Genomic DNA, 14,546 nt, shown 5'->3' on the forward strand with positions numbered 1-14,546 from the left:
TTAGTGGCAAAGATGGAGACAAAAAAAATAAGTCATGGATTACCACTTTAAATACTATAAATGAAGCAGCAATGCTTGTCATTAAATGTCATCTGATATGGAAGAAATGTAAATGTCAAATATTATAATTAATGCAATGGGAGACTTGAACTGATTTGAACTGAATTGTTACTGAATGTTTATTATGGTATTATTACTGTTAACAGTGGTATTTATTGATTTTTGTTGCTTTAGCAACATAGATTTCTTTCCAGTTGTGTCAGTAAAGCATTTTCTTAATTTAACTGTACTGAACTGGGTGAGGGATCCAGAGAGAGAGACAGGGAGAGAGAGAGAGAGAGAGAGAGAGATAGAGAGAGAGAGAGAGAGAGAGAGAGAGAGAGAGAGAGAGAGAGAGAGAGAGAGAGAGAGAGAACACAGCTAATAGTTGTCAGAAGTGATAAACAACCACTTTAATTAGACCTTACACCTCCTCAATTACACTCAAATTAGTTGATTACATCCAAACCGTCCACCTGGCCCGGGCCACCGGAGCAGTGATGCTTTATTTAGGAAGCCCACACAGTGCATCCATATTCACTGAAAATTATTGTTAACCAGCCAGGCTAGACTCAGCTGCATAAAATCCTCAACTTACGTATAACTGTAGGTTAACCAAGTCAGAGCATGCAATGTAATATAAAACAAAGACTGCCTCCTGCAATATTGTAGTTGTAATAAAACCTTCCCCTGCATTTCAGATATGACCTACTGAATATAGGGAAGAGGCAGTGATGTAAAGAATGGACTTGATATATACATATCTTCCCCCAGGACTTCTCTATAATCCATTTTGGGGTCACAGATTTTTTTCCATCCATTGTCTGGGTGCTGTGACCTCTGACCCTTGATCTCCTCACTACTGGTTGCTTGTAATGTTGTTTTTCTAGGAACTGAAGCTCATCCTGCTGTTACACTCATTATAAATCACTCTAGATAAAGGCGTCAGTGAGATGCTTAAAATGTAAATACTATAAGAGGTTGATGTTGATTTCCTGTTTGCACCTCGCCAGAACATTAATTCAGAGCAGTGATCAAATATTTGTGTCAGAGAGGTGTCTCATTAAAATGTATGCTAAACAAATTTAATATTGGAGAGTTAATCACAGTTTGGAGCTTGGTATTGCCTAGCACGTGTTAAATTTCCATCTGAGTCATTCAGCTGATACTCACATCTGGACTGCCTTGCCAAAGAGTTCGAGGTTCAGTGTCTTTCTCAAGGATTTGCTTGTTGATGGACACACTGGCTGTTGCATGGATTGAACCTGCGACCTTCTGGTTACAACACTAATCTCTGAGCCACCCTGTAACTACTGCTGTAATGTCTGGCCAATCAGAATCGAGGACTCTCTCAGGCTCAGATATAAACAGGCTTGTTATTACGGGCTACAATAAAAATACAGTTGGCCGATCAAGGTCACCTAATAATGACAACACTGATGCTTTGACGAGAGCCAGTATGAAAATAAACAAGGCTACAAAAAGGGATATAAAATGCAGCCAAGGCTGTGTCATTTCTATTCTATTTCTATTCCTTATGAAACAGGTTGATATTATTTTGGGATAGAGCTTGCCGGTCGGCTTATATGCAGCATAAACAAATACAAGGCATAAAAACACAAATTAAGAAGCTAGGGAAGTAGCATTTCAACATAAGATATATATATATATACAAAAGCCCGAGCTAGGAAGGATTTACACTTAAGATGTGGGTTTCATATTAACAGCACTCCCTGTTAAAGTGGTAATCCTCGAGATTATTGTTGATCGTTTTTGTTTGTTTTTTTTATTTTGGCGACAGCTTTGGTGGCAGGCAGTCATTCCTGTGTTGATTTTACACTGAGATACCTACCAGACAGCAGGTGTTTAGAACAGCACATGTAAAAGCTTTCATGAACTGGCCACAGATTGACTCACCATAGCGTCATATTAATCAGTAATGGACATCTATTTATATGAAAATGTTGCAGATTACAGTATTACCTAAAGCATCCAGGGCGCAGGGAGCTCTGCCCTTCTCACCCCTCCATGAAGGCATTGGGTGTCATCGTCGAGTCAAGGCATGCAGCACCATACATACTCAACAGAAGCACACGTGACACATTTGATCAAACAAAGAGCAGGAGAATGACCGGGGAAGTGGGGGGAGGGGGGGTTGTAATTGGGGTGGAGTGTTAATTGCAGTGATCAGGTTGGGATAAAGAGATCTTTAATCTGTTTGATTTAGCCTGTGGTGGTCTGAACCTGTGATGAAGGGATTGGCTTCAGTTCTCCCCACAAAGGAGGCACCAGTTGGGTCTCTGACGGGCCGGGCTTTCAGTAGACCTGCCCGACACAGACATCAATGAGGCCGGTCTTCTGAGGATTAGGGTTAGACATAATAATTAATCTTGTTTGACATCATCATCCTCCTCGTCACCTAGCAACCATCTGCCTGCATAAACGAGTCCACAATAGAGGCTTGTCATGGACTGTTTGGACAGGGGTTTCCACTGGTTACCATGCAAATGCCTCCATGTTGGAGGAGTGAAAGGCCAGGATGTAGTGGAGGGTAAACCCACCTGAGCTCACTTTATCCACTTTTTCATTTGCAGAATAGTAGGGATGGGATGATGTGCTTAACTCACAATATGATTCAATACAACCACGCTACGATGTAATAAATAAAAGTTCAGTGACAACAAAGTATGACTGCAGAATCATGTCATAAATCTTTCTAGAAATGGCATTGGCTTCCTAGAATAGAACCACAATTTAAAAATGCCATTACAAAGTGCAAATAATATAATTTGGATGGAGAGCTTGTGACATTGTGATGGGAAACTACAGCAGAATAAAATGGAGCTAATATCGCGATTCATTTTTCTGCCCCACAATACGTATTGTCACATTTTCTTATTGCGATATATTGAATTTTGACATATCGTCCCATCCCTACAGCATAGGGTTTACTGTTCACTGTTCAGCCAGACATAAATCTTTTATGATGTGAAATGCAGAGGATACATTATCGTGACTAGTATCAAACTGATTTAAGTTATATGAGAATAGAATCTTTTAAGGGGGTAAAGCATAAATTAAGGCTTTTCTGGAAACATAATTAATTTTTGTTTGTACTGGTGAGTGTTACATCATCGCCTCTTCCTCTTCTTTCTTGCCCTTATAATTTGAACACCCCACCACTGGACTGTAATTGGCCGTTTTCTTTTGTTTTGTCAGGGAGGAAGAGGACATCTTTTATTTGTTGTCTTCCAACATGGTCCTGCATTAGCAAGTCCATCTGCTGGAGAGACAATTAAAGTAAAGGGAGGATTTTAATAACTTTCATTCCACTCATTAAATGTTGATGAGCTCCATTAGCTCAGCCAATCACCTCGCTAGGCAAGGATTCAAGCAACACCCCCTTTTTAAAGAGGCGTACACACACACACACACACACACACACACACACACACACAGAAATGTGAACACCACACTCAGATTTCCTATGCACAAAAGAATCTACTTGAAAGTCAACACAAATCTGATAATGAGTTCGCTTTATGCCCCTAAGATATAAGATATAATTTTCAGACAAAAAAAAAAAGAATACCCATTCTTTAGTACTCCCATAGGGACTTCTCTCCCTGCTCACACACACACACACACACACACACACACACGCAGAGGGGTCTACCACACACACACACATACACACACACACAGTGCAAGGTGCAGACAGTCAACAGTCAAGCCCAACAGCAGTCACCCACACTAGAAAAGAGAGACCAAACTACATCTCAGCCGACAACTGAAAATTGCAAATGATAGTGTGTTCAGGTAAAAGACTGTGACTGAGTTCCTCGGCGTGTTTACTCTAACTAAAATTGGGGAATAACAGGCTGTCATATAGTGACACATCAGCCTTTGTTAAAGAAATTACTTTGCTCTTCCCCCCCGCTCTCTGATACTTGGCCTCCTGGACAAATTGTCAGTTCGGCGAGTGCAGACTAAATGGAAGTGCGTCTTCGGTATGTTGCTCTACCGAAGCACAAAGAACCGGGGCAGATAGGAATCCAATTATCCGAGGCAAATAATGGATGTCTCATTTAAGATGTGAGGCTGCTGCGACAGTAATAGCAGTGCCACAATTTTCTCCAGGCCGGTCCCTATCAGTGGCATCATCTTCAGTTCAACACTAACTCGTCTGCCGCCATATACTACAACCTATCAAACACTACATCAAAATACTGCGAATCATACTAAACGCTGTGAAGTCAGTGCAGGCGACAGATAGAAACCCCACAGCGGTGAACGCGGCGGCGTGCGGGGTCACAGCCGCCTTGAAACAGAAAGTGGAGCTGTCAGAGAGGCAGTGTTTACTCACATGTAGCGGAGGTGTTGGTTCTGAGCGAAGACCCGGGCCTGGATCACCCTCAGGTTGCAGTTCATGATGGTTCTGAAACAGAGAAACGGTAGAATACACATGTAACATGTAACATGGTGACAGTTACATGTACATGTAACTGTCACCAAACGACCACAACAAAGCCATTTTGTCTTTTTTCCGTTTCCTAACACACGCACACAATCTTACTTTCCCTATGATACTATGATCATTTAACTGCATCAGGGCTGTTTTAATGTTTTCTCGTTTCCCTTACTTATCCTTGGTGCAATTTGTTGAGTTTTGATGTAATTTGGTTTCAGTTGACTAGTTGACCTCTCTGTTCCTCATCTTGATTATTTTCTTATTGTCTCAGTTTGTTTTACGTTTTGTCTTCTCTATTTTTAAGGCCCAGATTTACTAAAACCTTTAGTGGGTACAAAAACCTTTGTAATGTTCAAAGTCAGCACGAACACTTGTGATAGGTGCAAAATAATTTGCTTGACCAATCAGGAGTTATGTCATAGGTTTGGCACATGCTAAAAGTTTTTGCACCCATGAAAGGCTTCAGTAAATCAGGGCCTAAGTGTTTTATCATTTGTCTGTATGTGCAAATAAACTGAAGCTAAACCAATTTTAAATGCGCATAATCATGAATTTCACTCCTGGCACCCGTTTCGTCAACCAGTTCAGGTGGACTGGGATTCAGTTCAAGACCAGGTGGACTGTTTGATGCTGTTGTCATGTTTTCAGCTGTTTAACTCGGTTGAATTTTGTGCTGACTGCTGCAGTCCGCTGCCAGGAGCCAGACTGCTGCTCTGTCTATTCTAATCCCTCTCCTCTCTTTAACTATTCCAATCCACACGTGTACGCCCTCTATAAGGTGACACTCAAATGGACTTTCAGCTTGCAGAGCGCATCTGGTGAAAGTATCAATGTTGGATTCAATCTTTCGCAGTGGCATTGAAGTCGGATTGAACTTTCAGTTATTGGGATAACACTAGTTCCAAAACTTCTTCATGTCAAGGACCCAAAGCAGAGATGCCTTGGACCACAGACAAAACCTTTGGCAAAGGGTTTGTCCCAGAAAACAACAACACTTTTGTTTTCTGTCTCTACTGTACAAGACAGTGAAACCTCCGATCAGCATTCTTATACATTCCCTCATTGTGTTAACTTGCAGGGAGTGAAGTAACTGTGAAATTAAGCTAATCCTCATTTTGCCGGGGACCCCCTGGAATCCACTCAAGGCCCCCTGGGATTCCCTGTGCCCCAGTTTGGGAACCACTGTGCTTGGCTACAATGGTAATGACTTCTAATCTTGTAATCACAGATGTCTCTCCCCAAAGAAGTCATTGACATCATCAGTGAGCGCCTCATAACACAGTGTGCTGATTATACGCAGCTGTTGGTGCCAATTACGTTCTAGGTCTGATCACTTCTCTATGGTATCTGACTGGGATGTGGCGTTTCATTACCCAACCCACTGGTTCTCAAAGTGGGGCTTCGGGTCCTCCAGGGGTCCTTGAGTGGCTTTCTGGGGTCCTCTAGAAGCTTCCAGGGGGTCCCCAGCAAAATGAGGAACCGTTTAATTTCATTGTTATTTCACTCCTAGAAGTTAGCACAATGATGTACCAAGATGAATGTTGTAATCAGGTTAACACCCTACCTATTAATGACGATTTCATACTAAATCACATCTAACAACAACAGTCTTCTCAGATGGGGTTCCTTAGGACAAAATCTAACCAAAAAGGGGTTCTGTGTTCAAATGTTTATCTATTTTGGGGTCTTGAATATGAAAAAGTTTGCGATGCCCTCATCTAAACCATTGTAAAAACTGATCACAGCTTGAGTCCCTCTGGGAAGGCATCAATTCAACCTGGACTGAGACAGATTGTGCAGGATGGATGTGGATTTAAACCTATTTGGTAAATAAAGAGTAACAGTCAAAGGAAATACAGTTGGTTTCAATATGTTATTTTAAACTAGCCATGAAATTAAGGCTTTTTACATTTCTGCCTGAAGGACATGCCTTGGAACTCCCTTGGCAAACCCAATAGAAGTGCTCTCTATCCTCTTGTCTCTGAATACAAGTGTTTTGCAAAATGTCATCTACTCTAAAATGAATCGTAGTACAAAATTAAAACAAATTATAGTGGTTTTTAAAGGATAGTAGATTGCTTATGTCCTTGGTTGAAAAAAAAAAATTTTTTTTTCAAGACTTGATCCATTATATGATAGGGAATGATGAGCTCCAAGAATAAAAAAAAAAAATCTGATCAGATGGGTTTCTTAGGACAAAATCCCACCAAATGGCGGTCTTGTATTTAAGGGTCTTAACCATGAATCGGTTTGTATGATTATTGAATGATGAACATCAGGGTGGCGCTTGTTGTTTTTTTAATCCAAAATGCATGTATACAGTTTTGGAAATTAATTCAATTATATGAGCGTGATAACAACAGTAATAACATCTGTGCACCTGTAACTTAAAATGTGAAGATATTATATTGTGATCTACTGTAGATATGAGAAAAACCAAATTACTGAATGTGTTTTAGTGCCATCTCCTTATTTTGGAACATATTTTTGTGCTAATACATAACATATCTGAATAAGCCAATGACTTATTTCATCTTTATTCACCATGAAAAGATGAACCGGGTGAAATCTAAAACTAGGTGCTGTAGCTGTCCAGCAGCTCTCCTGCAGTAATTATGCCCTCAGGCCTCCGCACCGCTAACAGCCCCAGGGAGAGAGTTAACACAGGTGGCCATGGCTCCGTCAGTATGTAAAGTATGTAAATGTAGCTCGGTCAGTCAGAGAAAGAAATTAGAAATTTGGCTGGAGAGCGCCACGCAAGGTAACAACCTTTTTCCTGGGAGGGCTGGGAGGGCTGGGGGAGCCGGGGCCCGACTTCCCGGCCAGGGAGGAGCCGCCCGTCCCCAGACAAGACAGCAAGAGAGAGGTGGTGGTAATGAGAAAAATGCTAATTTAGCGGCGGAGATATTGCACTTGGCCTCCCTGATGAGGGATCAAGGAGATCAGGTGAGAGGCCGGCTCTGACTTCGGAGGGCGAAGGGGAATATGGTTCTCTGAGGGTGGAGGGAAAAAAAAGGAGGAGGAAGAGGGGGTGAGGAGGCGGAGGGTGGAGAGAGGAGTGGTGGGGGATGTAGAGGATGTGGCCTCATAGTGCGGGTAGCAAAGCAGGAAAGGAGCGTAACATTGCTTTAAGAAGGGAAGAGACGAGAAAAAAAAATCACAAGGCTACAGCAGGGGCCCCTAATTCAATTTTCCCTGCTGCTTTTTAGCATTATTTGATCAGTGGCTGAGCAAAGCGAGGGGGATGTTCCACCGGCGTGTGACTGTCGAGAATTAAAAGCTTGTTTAAAGATCAGCTTGTGTTAGGATCAGTAACACACCCTTCACTCCCTCTTCTCTCTGCGCAACCCGACTAACACCTTGTCATCTCCTCAGAGAATTAGCCGGGATTGTGTCGCGTTCGGAGGAGTATCGGACATTAAATCCCGATGCCGCGCCGGTGATGCAACAGCTGCAGCCACTTATGCTCCGAGCTGAATCACCGCTCTCCTCTCCAGGAGAAACCCATTTGCCTCTCTGTAGCGGGCAGGCGGGCCTTATGGAAAATAGGGATTAGCAGGAATACAGGTTACACTGTCCCTCTCCAGATCCGCACCGCAGTAAGACTGAAATTCAGTGAAGTATCTCCCGTCCCTCCACATCAGATGACAGTATCAACACTCACAGTCGCTGTAGTCCAGTGTACAGCTCCATATCGACGTCTCTCAGAGTCTGCAGTCCCGTCCAGTTCTCTATGTGTCTGCAAGCAGAAAGAAAGAGAATTGTAAATGAGGGGTTCTTATTCATCTGTGGAGACAGGGGGAAAACAAAGCAGGGGGCATAGCAGGGGGGGAGCAGTCGTTTTTTTTTCAGTCCCAAGTTGCAAAATAACTGGCTGCGTGTTGTCAAAGTTCTTGAATCCATATTCATTTAAATTGCAATTATTGGAACAGTTCTGACAGAGCGCTCTCTGTTGCCCTCTGATAGATTTAATTGCCAAGAGGCTGCTTCTGAAGCTTAATCTATGTGAGGGGAAGAGGAGGAGGGTGGGAGACAGACTAAATAAATGCTGCAGATGACTTTACTTCTACTAAGACTAGCAGACTCCCAGGGAGAGCTGCAGAGTTCAGTGTCGCGGGATAAAAGCACCGGAGCCAGCGCCTCCAAATTAGCTTTAAGGTAAGAGAGCATTTGTAAATGATTTGTTTGTTGTGGTTATGAAACAGCAGTGAAATGGGCAACGCAGAGGGCACACAGGCTTCAATTAAGCTGGGGAAATGAGGAGATGCAACTGAGGACATGGTGAAGGCTTTATTGCTTTGTTTTGGAAAGAGGAAATTATGATTAAAAGCTGAAAGACACTTGTGTATTCGGTGGCATGGTCATCCCAAATATCACGTCAAATCAATGTCTTTAATCCACTGTGTCTTCAGACTGCGAGCAACATGATCAACAAGTCAGCAGAAGTCTATTTATTTCCTATAGAGCTGGGTAACCAAGGAAACAGCTGAGCTTTTTGCAGTCATCGGCTGTCAACAGCCAATCCGATTTACGTTTCCTTATTTCCTTACCGATGTGATTTTGTTTCATGAACAATAGTTCCAAAATGAACGAAAAGTTGATTACAGCTAAAGCTTCCCAGTTCTGTACAACTTTTATTTGAAAGACTGAAGGAATAAACGTCTCAAAAACGATGCTTGGAGAACAATTACTTCCATCATTGGGGTCTACGGTAAGCTTGAAAGTAATTTTATTGAGTTTGTTTGTTTATGTTTGATTAATATTTCCTAATTAGCGCTTGCCTGCTAGTGATGTTAACTCATTAAAACAACATAACGTTATGAAAGGCAATACCAGAGCAGCTAAAATTCATGATTTGCCTGTTCAAAACTTATGCATAACAGTATATATACAAACAGACACATGCATGTAAACATACATACCTAGACACACATACTGTAGGGGTACACTCATACATACACACACACACAGACACAAATACTGTACATACATAGTCACATGCACATAGTATATACACACATAGACACACATATGCATACATACACATACATGCATACATATACTACACACACATACATAGATATACATACAGTGCATACACACATATACACACCCACATGCATAAACACACACATAGACACTCACAAACAGTAGATACATACACACACACACTCATAGACACACTCATACACACTGTCTCTGTGGCCATGCTGAACGGCGACCACCTCCTCCTGCTAGGTGAATGTGTGTGTTGTGTGTAAATGTGTGTGTGTTGTGACAGCCTGGCAGCCGTGAGCTGCTTCACAACGATGGAGCAACACTGTCGATGTTCAGATGAGCGTTATTGAAGGCAGCTGATTCTCGAGGCAAAAAGCCGAGCGGCTAATATGACCCGCTAGCAGACACGACGGCTCGCCCCGGCAATGCTCTGCTTTCGCACAACACTGCCGGGCCGCTGCTGATTTCCCTGCAGACGCCCAGCGACAGGAGGGGAGGGCTGGGTGAGAGGAAATGAAGCCCTCACACTGGGATCGGATCCATGGAACAGTGTCGGGCGGTATCCCAATATGATCGTATACCGGGGTATTTGAAAATGTTTGAGCCGATCATATTCACTACCATGGTACATTATTTGTGTGTTCTACAGGGGCGTACTTAGTGATTTGGGCCTAGGGCAAAGGGAAGCACGGGGCCCCCTGAATCCCAACCCTCTCCCTTTTTAATCCATCCTCTGTTCCTTTCTGTTCTTCTGCCCCACTTGTGTAGCTTTGCTTATTTTTTATGTGTTATTTCTCTCTCAGCTGCTGGTGCAGTGGCAAGGAGAATGAGCTTAAAGTCAAGTAGCAAAATCACACTAGAAGTTGAATAACCCACTATAGCCTGACTGATTAGGGGGGGTGACCATGACTCAAGATTGAAATAATTTATTGTAACAAAAAGAGGGGTGTTTCATTTATTTCAGTAGTTATTTACTGCATTTAAGTACCATTCATAGTGCATTTAGTGCAGTTATAGTGCATTCAGTGTATTAGGCTGCAAAGCTGTGTGAAGACTAGTTTAGAGTTGTCTCAAGTGCTTTAGGTTGTGTTTTATCCAACGACTGTGCATTGGCGATTTTATCTTTTTGTTTTCAACTTTTTGGAGACTGGTTTTATTTAAAAAAGCAGAACTGAAAGGACCACCCTGTCTTCCAATTTTATTTAACTACTGATTTTACAGAATCAATCATTGGTTCAGAATAAAAAATCTTAAAGAGATTTTTGTGTCCTGTGCTGGTTTAATTTCGCAGACACCTACCTTTGCCTAATGTTAAGACCGCCCCTGGTTTTCTATTAAAATATCACATGCATATGCTTGATATTTATTAAAGGGGCACTGAGTAATCTATGACTTCTGTCGACCTCTCTTGGTGACCAGTAGGAACTGCAAAAACATCAACAGGTTTCTGGCAGAGGCCCCACCCTGCGCCCCTCTTTTCCCTCCCAAACTTCAAAACAGAGTACGGGCCAGAAAGTGAGTTTTGAAAGTCAGAAATGTCAGCACCTGGCCAAGTAATCGCTGAGTCATTGGTATTGATCAACAACCCTATCAACTCCCCACAGATATATCATAGTCATTTTGGGGCAGTAAAAATCTTACTTATTGCCCCTTTAACTCTTGTGTAGAACAGCACCACTAGCAGTTGTGGAATGCAAAATACACTGTTATTCTCCCCCGACAAGGGTGAACTAACTTTGAAACAGCCTCTCTGAGGCGAGGTGAGGGAAATTAAAAAGATGGCTACTGCAGCTGTTTGGCAGTTCTTTAAGTCGGGTTTCAGTCAAATGACATTGGAAAGCCAGTTGGAAAATACAACGATCAAATGAAGAACGCTTTAAATCGATCTCCAGACTCACAAAAAAATATTTGTCAAAAAAATGCTTACACTTCCCCAGCATATCTCCATCAAATTATAAAGACAGCAAATTCTATGAACCTTATTTCTGTGTGATGTCTGCAATTTTTGTTTTTATTCAAGCTTGTTTTGGCTGACTTGATGCACTAAAAATGTATTGATGTATTCATCACTAATATTTTTCTCTGCTCAGAAAAACAGAACAGGAATTTGGCCTCTGCAATCATAAACATGACAATATGACACTTGGCTTGCACCACTGAGACATTATTTTGTCTATATTGAGCTAAAATCATATATCCCAGTAAAATATGGAGATGATATTGTGATTATGAAAAAATTGATACCTATGTAATTTATGTGGGCCTGAAGTGTTTTGATTTGCAGCGCTGCTTGGGATTTTGCGATACAATTAATACTTTCCCCATTTTCATCAAGCTGCATTCAACAAACAGCACAGAGGAAACAGGCAACACCTCCCTAAAGACCTGAGCATGTTGTCTCTTCAAAACCTCTGATTGTCCACAGCACATTGAATATGTATGTGGATTAGACTGCGGTGGTAAAGATGAATATGAATAACAAAGATGTTATGGTAATACTGAGTCATTCAATCTCTCTGTCCTCTGTTATTCTGAGATCCTTGGAGGATGCACAAACAAAATGGTACAAAAAATCAACACTATTTGATGGAGATGCCAACAGTTTACATTTTAGACATTTAACTGGACACTGATGCAGACTTACAATGAGTGAAACAGTTCCATTAGTCTAAATTACTACACTGTCAAAATTAAAAGTAACCAATAGTAAGGAGACCAGGGGAGATATTATTACTGGAGAGACAGTGACATGTAAGTGAATACGAATAGACACACACACACACACACACACACACACACACACACACACACACACACACACACACACAAAGCTCTGTTCTTTCTTGTTTCTATCGTTTCATCTGCCTTCGGGTCATATGTTCCCTGTACGGCACTTTGTGACAAACCTGTTTGCTAAAAGTGCTTTCTAAATGAATTTGCCTTGACTTGACTTGATTAATGAGTGGTGAGTACATGGGAAATGAACAGGATACTAACAGAGCAAATTGTACCGGCAGATTCACCAGCTTCCTTCTTCCTGATGTACAAGCCTATGAAATTAAAGCCACTCTCCATCTGTTGGCGACAATCAGGTTTAGAAAATGGCCTCCAACACCAGCATCAATGTGCAAACCGAACTGGGTGGCAGCCAGGGTGGTTTAGTGCTTGAGGAGAACACCCTGAAACTAAACAGTAACAGATTCCAGCCCAGCTACAGCCATCTGTGCTGTTGAAGTGTCCCTGGGCAAGGCACCGCACCCCTACCAGCTAACTCCTTCTAAATTGGATGTGAGCATCAGCAAAAATCCAGATTGCAGTTTTCCACTTAGGCGAACATAACGAACTGTAGAGACCAGATGTTACAGAGGAAGAGGTTGCCGGTTTGAACATCAGACCAGCTGGGTAAATCTGAATGGGGAAAGTGAATGAGAAGCAAGGCACTTCACTACCAATTACTCCAGTGTGGCAGTGACCAATAGTAGAAGACTGTGGTTGTACTGGGCAGCTCCCAGTGTGAATGTGAAGCAGGGAGATAGTAGGAAAGAGCATGGAGCTCGCGGTCAATCTTCCCTTTATAAATAATGTAACAGGTGATTCATGATATTAATTAAAATTATTATCATTATTAATATCAACAGGTGACTGAAGTCAAATGAAAGCCACAGCTAATGAGCTGTGGTAAGATACGCCTGCAACATTGTGATGCCACACTATGAATATAATTACATTCTGCTACACAATCACCAAGCCATCCCCTCAGATGAAATGCATAGTAATACAGCAATAAGCAACGTGAGGCGCGGCCACACCTCGACACAAACACCGAACCGCTCCTGTTTGTCGGTAATCTCCTCTGGTTCTGCCCATTGTTTCCAATACCGCTGTCTCTCTGTGATTTACGACTTTGTTGGGATGATCTACAACGCTCGAGCCGCCGCCTTAATGGGAAAATGTTTAATAAAATAGAATGTCTCTGGTGTGTTCCTGGGATATTGATCTACATTCTGCCTCCCTCTCTGCTTTCACAGAGGCAGAGCAGCACTCCACTATACAGCCCCGGCACTTCAGAGCGGGGCGGCAGTGGCGGAGTAGCTCTCCTCCAGATTAAAGCACACGCCTAACATCAATCAGATAACCTGTTGTTTTTCTTTTCTTTTTTTTTTTTTCCCCTTTTCTTTTGTTGCTTGACTCGTAAGTGTTTACAAGCTGCATTGTAAAGACGAGGCAGGCGGACTCGTACGGGAAGGACACAGGAGAAGCAGCCGCAGAGCCACGCAGCGGAGTGGAGGCTATTTCCTTCGACAGTTACTGCGGCTGGTAGGCTGGAACAAGTCATCCTCCAAACCAATCATGAGCTACATTTGACATTCACAGCTTGTAAATGGGAATCAAGTATTACACCGATCTCTCCGGTTTCACTCGCTGAGACAAACCCACGCCTGTTGCCTCTATGCAAATGCAATCACACACACAGGCGGACAGAAGTACCGGCTTCCTTCCTAATGTATGAGCCTATGAAATTATAGCCGCCTTCCATCTGCCGGGGACAAGCGGGTTTATAAAATGGCCTCCAACACCATGCATTAATATACAAAGCCAATGTGGGATGTCTGTTTTTCAAACCTTTATTTCTCCAGGGAAGGTTGACGGAGCCCCAACCTGTTTCACGTTGACACACTTCCACACACCGAGACATTGAGAGCTGCCCAGTGCAACCACAGTCTTCTGCTGACAGCCATTGAGCAGCTTTATTGGCACAGTTGGGTGTTAAGTGTCTTGCTCAAGCGCACTTTGACAGTAATTATAGTGAGTGGGTGGGGAGGTGGGGAAGGAGAGAGGCATTTCTCATTCACTACACCCCCCCCCCCCCCCCCCCCCCCGCTGGTTGTTCCAGCTGATCTGGGATCTGGGATCACAAGAAATGAAAGGAGCATGCACGCTCAGTCAATCTTCCCTTGATAAAATAAAGGTTTAAAACAAAAATTCAAAAAAATAATGATTCAGTGCTCATATTGGCAGATAGAAACATCATAGAAAT

At 42.5% G+C, this 14,546-nt stretch overlaps 1 protein-coding gene across 4 annotated transcripts in view; it reads right to left on the minus strand.

The window, feature by feature from the left end:
• The window catches only part of ntrk3b (neurotrophic tyrosine kinase, receptor, type 3b), a 151,100-nt gene that overhangs the window by 116,910 nt on the left and 19,644 nt on the right, over positions 1-14,546 (minus strand). For all 4 annotated transcript variants that reach the window (XM_078282988.1, XM_071897339.2, XM_071897338.2 and 1 more), the window contains exons 2-3: positions 8,175-8,249; positions 4,406-4,477 (exon numbers count right to left, since the gene is read on the minus strand). In XM_078282988.1, the coding sequence (XP_078139114.1) occupies positions 4,406-4,477; positions 8,175-8,249 (147 nt within the window). The remainder of the gene's footprint in view (positions 1-4,405; positions 4,478-8,174; positions 8,250-14,546) is intronic.

This window comes from Centroberyx gerrardi, chromosome 1 (assembly GCF_048128805.1).
Source record: "Centroberyx gerrardi isolate f3 chromosome 1, fCenGer3.hap1.cur.20231027, whole genome shotgun sequence".
NCBI lineage: Eukaryota > Metazoa > Chordata > Actinopteri > Beryciformes > Berycidae > Centroberyx > Centroberyx gerrardi.